The sequence below is a fragment of the Engraulis encrasicolus genome, chromosome 4 (assembly GCF_034702125.1).
Source record: "Engraulis encrasicolus isolate BLACKSEA-1 chromosome 4, IST_EnEncr_1.0, whole genome shotgun sequence".
Lineage (NCBI taxonomy): Eukaryota > Metazoa > Chordata > Actinopteri > Clupeiformes > Engraulidae > Engraulis > Engraulis encrasicolus.
This window is the reverse complement of record NC_085860.1, coordinates 30,736,158-30,744,645: the sequence shown is the minus strand read 5'-3', so window position 1 is coordinate 30,744,645 and position 8,488 is coordinate 30,736,158. Positions and strand designations below refer to the sequence as shown.

Below are 8,488 nucleotides of genomic sequence, written 5' to 3'. Positions count from 1 at the left end.
CTGCTGCTAAAGCTGCGCCAACGTTACTTCCGTCATCTAAGACAAGCATGTAAGAGTCCTAAACGAAGCTCATAATATGCACAATGAAAAGTGAATTCAGCATCAGTATTGATAACGAAAATCCTTGTCTAATTGATAGTAGGTAAGATTTGAAATATCTTTTAAGTATTGCCTTGAAAATATAAGCCTTAATCACAATTCAATGAAAACTTTTTTAACACTCTCGTCTGGAAGTTTGTTGAAGACTTTTACGGGCTTGTCTCATATGACGGAAGTAACGTTGGCACAGCTTTAGCAGCAGAGAAGCTATTCAGCTTGTGTTGATAATACTAAACTCCTGGACTATTTCCAAACTTCCAAATGCTTCGTTTCGTGAGTACAGACCATATTTGTGCTACTGCAGAAGTTTGGTGTAATGACATGTTATTTTTGTGGGGAAAGTTTGGAGACGGTGCCCAGTATCCATATGCGCTTGAGTCAAGCTAACCGGAATAAACATCGAATAACACGGCAACTCTGTTGATGTAAGTCTGCGGCAGAAAACACTTCGGGTGTAAAGGTGGATGGGTGTCACGGTTCAAATGGCATTAGGGCGATTCTACTCCGAACCATCGCTTTAAGTGTATCAGACAGAACGGGTATCGGAATGTACTCGCCTCGTGAATTGCGGAGGGTGGAAAGGGTACTTCACTGCACTCAAACAAGGTACACAGTACAGAGGGTGAATAATGGAACACAGCACCAGTGTCACCCAATACCCTTAGCCTTCTTGCAGCAGAGACAGGGCTATAAACCAAGAACATGTTGACATGAACCGCATTGTCTTAATATGTTTTCATGTAGGCCTGTCTTACTCATATAATTTACTACAATGTTTCAAGAACTGCAATCTGGCAATAAATGCTATTTTTGTTATCTGAACTTTTTTCTGTGCTGCTATTCCATCAGTGTAGCTATGGGTCAAAAGGATTTATTATATGACCATTCTGTTATTGGATGATTCTATTCTGTCTGAAAAGAAAAGTGCTCATGTATCACAGTCAGATGCACGCACGCAAGTACACACACACACACACACACACACACACACACACACACACACACACACACACACACACACACACACACACACACACACACACACACACACACACACACACACACACACACACACACACACACACACACACACACACACACACACACACACAAGCATGCTCACAAACACATCCGTCTTGCTCACAGGTCAGCAAAAGTGGAATCAAGTCTGATAAACACACCGAGCACATCACCGAGGGTCAGAGGTAAGGCCATTTCAATTTCAGCATTTCAATTTCGTTGGCTGTCTGTTCCTCTGGTCCGTCCGCCGCTGTGTTAAAGAAACCGACTCCTTTTATCTCCCCTTTTCATCATCTTACCACAGCAACCCAGACAAAGGCTCCTCGGACAGCGTCTCGGAGGCGGGAAAGGATTCAGAGAGTTAGTTTTTCTTTTTTCTTTAAAAAAAAAAAAAAAAGTCGTTTTATGATTTGCTCTGTTCCTCTTTCTTGTGATATCATTTATCAGGCGACGTGAGCGAACATTAATGCCGCTTTGATAAAATCTGCCTTTTCTCCCTGTGCCTCTCTCTCTCTCTCTCTCTCTCTCTCTCTCTCTCTCTCTGTAGAGCAAGACCTGATTGATGAGCTCATGCTCCTTGAACCTCATAAGATCTCTGCATTTAAACAGGTGCTGAGCTACTTTTTGGAATTTGTGTTTTATGTTTTTCTGTAATGATGTGTTTTATTGTATGTGTACTGTAAGTGTTAGGGTATAATGCTCATAACTAATTCCTTTTGGATAACATGACATCTTCACAGACTTTCCTATTGTCTTCTACGTTTTATGTATTTTATGTCATGTGTTTCATTCTATTATTATGACTAAACTCTTTTGGCTCTGCTGTGTTATCTTTTTGGACATGTGATGGATGACATTTTGGAATACTTTGAATCGAGTTATATTATTATTTATACTGTATATTATATAATTATATTTATATATAATGATATTTTTTCTCTCTCCCAAAAGGCCATCCTTCACTTTGTTAACAAGAACATGTCACCCCTCGGCCTACAGGTGACAGAAATAGAGAAGCAGGTACCAGCACACATGCACACACACACACACACACACACACACACACACACACACACACACACACACACACACACACACACACACACACACACACACACACACACACACACACACACACACACACACACACACAAATGCGCACGCACGTATGCACAACCACACACTAAGGTGCATGCATGCACGCACACACGTATGCGCATACATACACATACACCAAGCCACACACACACACACACACACGTATGCACATACATACACATACACCAAGCCAAACACACAAGTCCTTACAACACACACACACACACACACACACACACACACACACACACACACACACACACACACAAACACACAACACAGGCACACATACACAGGCACACGCACACAGGCACACAGACACACACACACACACACACACACACACACACACACACACACACACACACACACACACACACACACACACACACACACACACACACACACACACACACACACACACACACACACACACAGATTTCTATAATGAAGCATTTGATTTTCCCCCTGGCATCACAGCTGGCATCACAACTGATCCACAGTTGTCTCCACAGTGTCAGCAGTGGGCGACACGACACATTGACACATTGACATGACACATTGGCACAAAACACACACACACACTATACTGCAAATTGCAGTGCTTATTTCAACACTCTAGAGAGGCTAATTTAACAGTGTTGTCCCTACAGTCTAAGTATTGAATTAACACTGCAAAATCTACTGGCTATTCTTGCTTTGACACATTGCTTTGACAGCTCAAGGCTTCATAGTACATTAACCCTGCAGCGTGTCTTTAGTTTGCAGATGGTGTGATGTTGCTGTTGCTGATTGGGCAGCTGGAGGGCTTTTTCATCCCCCTCTATGAGTTCACCCTCAGCCCCTCCTCTGACCCCGAAATGGTGAGCTTTTTTTGACACAGTAAGGTTTGTGGTGTTCAATCAACACTTAAAGAGTTGCAGAGCGTTGCTCCTACTCTCCAAACACTGTTGAATTAACACTACAAAAATATGTGTGCTGCTGTACGAGGTAATGTCTATTACTGCCTCTATATGCCAGTCAGAAGTACATTTAGATGATGATCAGATGATTCAAATCCACATTGTATTGCGTCTAAATATTACACACCTGTGTCCTTACAACGAAGGTTATATATTAGGGTAAGGCTTAATTTACAATTTCTGTTTTTAGTGTACCTACATGTCAGGTCATCGATAGGCATAGGAAGACAAGGCGGTCATCTAGGGCAGTGTTTCCCAACCTCTTTTGTCTCATGTACCCCCTAAGCCTTTTTCGTTGTGCCATAAGTACCCCCTTAGTCAAGTTTTACATCACTTATTCTATTGCAGTGTGACTATGCTCCATACATGTGTTAAAATTATTTTTTTTCCAAGTACCCCCTGCAGTGTGCTCGCGTACCCCTAGTGGTACACGTACCCCTGGTTGGGAAACACTGATCTAGGGCACCAAATGTCATGGGGGCGCCTAAATATCCCAGAGAATTACTGTAGATAGAATGTCAAGAGAAATAGAACACTGAACTTAAAGTTGACACTGATTATTCATGAGCACATATACTAGGTCAGCTGTACTCGATCAGATGTAGGATGCTATGTGTACAAATGCCAATCTCTAAAAGCACAAAAAAGAAAAGGTTGTGCTCGCTTGGGGCACCAAATTGCGTAGAACCGACCCTGCTACATTTATCACAAATGCTGTAGCCTACATTCCTAACTTCACCCTAAGCTTAATGTGCAGTGCAAGTAGGTTAGATTGTATGACATATTTTGTACAATGTCAAACAGTGCCAGCACTACTGTATAATGGTAGTCTTGCAACAGTAGTCTTGCACTGCAATCAACAATGTAATGAACTGACCAAATTCTTTTCTTAATCTGTTTTTTTGTCCATTGTCTATTGCACTCAGCTACACAATGTCACCTTGGCCCTGGAGATACTCTGCGACAGAGATATACAGGTGGACAATGTTGACGCTCAAGGTGAGATAACTGTGGCTTGGCTTTAGAAAAAAAAACCACATTTCTCTTTTATGTCACCTGCAGTTGCCACACGTCCGTGGAGGTCTGCAGAGAAAGCACATGAGTAATAGCTGGTGCTTGAAGCCAGTTTAGTTTACCTCGGTTTCAGCAGTCAAAGCAAGCCAGGCACAGGCAGACACACCTGAGTGTGGAGTGTGTGTACGCTCTCAGGCATGCTAAACAGTAAGCACATCTGTGAAGTGAACCGTTCATAAGCCCCAGCTGATTTGAGCCCACCGCCTTGTGTTCAGCGTCAGCCCCATCAGCGCCACCGTTCGGATATACAAATGGATAAATAACGGGGCTACGCAGCGTTAGCGATGTGAGTGGCAGGCCTAGGGAGCCGGTAGGAGCAGACTAAACGGCCCCGGCTCAGCAGAGGTCATAATCATTCAGCGGCAGTTTTCTAGTCAGTCAAAAGCTCCCGGGGGAAAGCAGGATGTCCCTCTGTGGATGGTGGACTGGCTAAATGATGAATATGAATTGGAATTGGATTTGTCTCGATGCGTGTTTCGACTCGCTCCTGACAGATTGTGGTGCCAAGTTGATCCAAGGGGTGATCTATATGAATGAATAAAATGGTAATCTGAAAAGGGAGGAAGTCTATCTCTCTCTCTCTCTCTCTCTCTCTCTCTCTCTCTCTCTCTCTCTCTCTCTCTCTCTCTCTCTCTCTCTCTCTCTCTCTCTCTCTCTCTCCTTCCATGCATGGTTGATTGCATCTGTAGGCCTACTCATGAAAGCATGGGCATATGTATTTTGGATCTTTGTTCAGTTGATGAGCTGCCTTCATTATTTCTTTGCACAAAATCTGCAATGCAGTCAGACATCTTATCAAAATGATCCAATCTGACCTACAAGCAGGCCATCAATTGAGTCACCCCCATTAGCCTTGCTTCAGCTATCAAAAAATAACCTCATGCAGCAGAATACAGGATGTTTGGGTGAGAGTTCATGGAGTGAAGTAATTAGTTTAGCCGCAGGGAAACGAGAAATCCCCATGCACAGTTTGACTTATTAAATTAAAACGTCACAAAATGCCTCATCGCTGACCTTTCTTTCATTGATTACAGTGCCCACGGCCTCCCTCTGGAAGCTATAGAGCTGTTTGAAACAATGAAACAGTGCCCACCTCCAGGGCCGGATTAACGCACAGGCTAGATATGACTGCAGCCTAGGGCCCCCCAACTGCCAGGGGACCCCTGATCGGCCAAAAGTGGATAATTGCAAAATTATGACAAGATGCAATTTTGAAAAGCTAATCTTTTGTGTTAAGTACAGTTGGTAGGCAGGTTATCTTTAATTCCTCGCTCATAATTATGACATTGTCTATGTACATTTGTCCTGAAATTTTCCTTCCTGATGGGCCCACAGCAACATGTAGCATAAGGCCCCCAGACCACCTCAATCCGGCCCTGCCTACCTCTGGGAAGGGAGGAGAAGAGAGGAGGATCATGATTTATGGTCATTTCTAGCTTGTAACCTACCTGTCATTTCAATGTTCAAGATTTTGGGAACGTGGAGATCTCTTCACGAGTTTAACACAATGCACGATTTAGTCTGTGCAATGCCATTGTTTTGGTGCAGGTTAGACCCACTTCTGACAAATTGCATTTTATGTGAGGTTGGCCAGACTAGGTTTGAAAGAGCTTTGCAATCGTGATAGCCAGACTAAGGTGCTTCATAGTTGGCTATATAAAGACAAGTACTGTACATATAAGGACTTAGCCAATGGGCTTGTGTGAGGTACTGATGATTTTGGGGCAACATGGCCATTTGTGTGAGGTATGGTCTGGTTATTTAGCAGAATGCTGTGATTCTGTGGCTGTCATTGTCTTTTTCTGTTCACACCATGTGAAGAAGCAGACAGCGGTTCCCTCAGGCCTACATTGCAGCAGACACTTGTTTAATCTTGCCTCCACATTTTCTCCCTTTTTAGAAAGAGAAAGAAAAAAAGCTAGTCAACTCAAGATGCTCCAAGCATCCTTACCCATATAAATGTGTTTGATTGCTGTGCTTATTTAGAGCTCCTTTTACACTGTGGCTAAATGTAACAACATGAAGAGTGGGGCAAAAATACCTCCATTTTCAAACGCTTCATGAATTTCATGAACTTCATTATGTTTCTGTTGACATTATGTTGCCTGCCACATATTGTTTTATTCAAGCGTGTACTTAGAAACTGCCAGATTTAAAACGTTATTTGGCCCACTCTCTATGATGAAGTGGACGTATTCCTCCTTATACTAACCTGGATCCTTTATCTGTAATGCATGGAGTATGTGGCATGTTGTTGCAAACATTGTCATTGCACTTCATCATGTACTAGATATTCTAACAAGGGAGATAGAATGACATATGACCATGTCTTCTAATGCTGGTGTGATGCAGAATGTATCCCAGCTAATTGGAGGCATGTATATGACTGGCTCTATAAGAAGTGTTATACTGTAGGCAGATAATCTGGAACACACACACACCCACATGCAGTCTGTCCAAATAGACTGCAGCTATCCAACATGTACAGCAAGGATACTGTGCAAGGCATTTAGGAATCACATACAAATTCACCCAGTTTTGAAAAAGGACAAAAGGGGTTCCATGGACCAATATAATTTTTGGTTACAGTTTATATTAATGTCTGCTAATGTCTGCTTATAAAGCCTTAATAACACTTAGTAAATAATGAACAGATGATAGCATTAACAAATGTTAGTAAATTACTTGTAAATGATTGTAAATGTTATGTTAATATTTTATATTTTTCAAACATTAACACATTGTTTGTAAATGACGTTAATACTCTGTGAAAAGATTTGTGAAATCGTCAACATATTATTTGTAGATATTTTATGAAGTATGAACAAAATGTAGTTAATAATAAAAACATTTGTCAATGTTTTGTTCATCATTAGTTAATTGATTGCTAAGTCTTTATAAGCAGACATTAATATAAAGTGTTACCCAATTTTTAACCCTATAAACACTAGCTATTATATTTGATTTGCGGACATGATAAGAGTTCATGTGTTACTTGTCATGTCTCAGATTGAAAGAAATGTCTTTGAATTTGGGCAAACAATAGAGGGTATGAGAAAACAAGATTTTTTTCTGTCTTTTCAACTAAGCGCTTGGCCCGTTATCAGATTTTCTCCGGCCTCAGAGAAGAGCAAACAACACGCACTGGAAGATCCCAAAAGTCAGTGGGCAGTGGACCAAGAAAAGAAAAAAACAAATTATAAATAGTTGAGAGTAACCACATGTTCTTTTTGAAGATGGAAGAAGTTCATGCCCTCTGCTTCCTGAATGGCACTCACTGTTTATCTTTTGTTCTTTTGTTGTGATTTTGGTAGGCATCGTGTCCCAGGATGTCAAAGCTACGCTGAGGGTCCTGTACGCATTATTCAAGAAGCACAAGAGTAGATGAACTTTCAAGAGACCAATGGCAACACATGAACTATGAACCGCTCAGCGCTACTGCTACCTCAAGTCAAAACAGCTTGTCCAAACATGTCAGGAAGACAGATTCAGATTAGATGGCTTTTGTTTTGCTTTCTTGCCCGCTCTGTTTTTACGAAACTGCCTCTCACATTTATCATTCTGTAATTACCATTAGTCAAGGGCATCCAGAGCCTTTGTGCGATGACCATGACACATCCATCCATCCATCCATCCATCCATCCATCCATCCATCCATCCATCCATCCATCCATCCATCCATCCATCCATCCATCCATCCATCCATCCAGCCATTCATCCATCCATCCATCCGGCCGGCCATCCTTCCATCCATCCATCCATCCATCCATCCAACCAGCCAGCCAGCCAGCCAGCCAGCCAGCCAGCCATCCAGCCAGCCAACCAGCCAGCCAGCCAGCCAGCCAGCCAGCCAGCCATCCAGCCAGCCATCCATCCAACCACCCATCCACCCATTCGACATCAAAAGGGCATCTAGTGGCCTTCACCATAACACGCATTTGACCCACATAAAGAGCACTGCATAAAGGTTACAATCCTGCCATATGGACTTGACTCATCTGACTAACTTGTCTTTTGAACTGCAGCAGTATCTGCTGACTGGAGAGTGTTTGTGTGAGAGATGACATAGTCTCTTTTGCCATTATGTCAAGTGGCCAAAAGAGTGGAGCACAGTTGTGAGAACCTTTGAGGATGATCAAATGTGGTAGCTTCCGACATGAGTGGGAGTTGGAGATGTAAAGAGCATGTTGAAATGTAGTGTGAGCTTGACCCCTGTGTTCTTTAGAGCTTCACCA

The 8,488-nt window shown here is 42.4% G+C and overlaps 1 protein-coding gene across 1 annotated transcript in view; it reads left to right on the top strand.

Annotated features, from left to right (window-relative positions):
• The window catches only part of parvg (parvin, gamma), a 12,064-nt gene extending 4,085 nt beyond the window's left edge, over positions 1–7,979 (top strand). Inside the window, exons 5-11 of the mRNA XM_063196105.1 lie at positions 1,246–1,304; positions 1,424–1,479; positions 1,667–1,728; positions 2,071–2,139; positions 2,979–3,080; positions 4,106–4,178; positions 7,568–7,979. Coding sequence (XP_063052175.1) covers positions 1,246–1,304; positions 1,424–1,479; positions 1,667–1,728; positions 2,071–2,139; positions 2,979–3,080; positions 4,106–4,178; positions 7,568–7,641 — 495 coding nt within the window. The 3' untranslated portion in view covers positions 7,642–7,979. The remainder of the gene's footprint in view (positions 1–1,245; positions 1,305–1,423; positions 1,480–1,666; positions 1,729–2,070; positions 2,140–2,978; positions 3,081–4,105; positions 4,179–7,567) is intronic.
• The last annotated feature ends 509 nt before the right edge of the window (positions 7,980–8,488 follow it).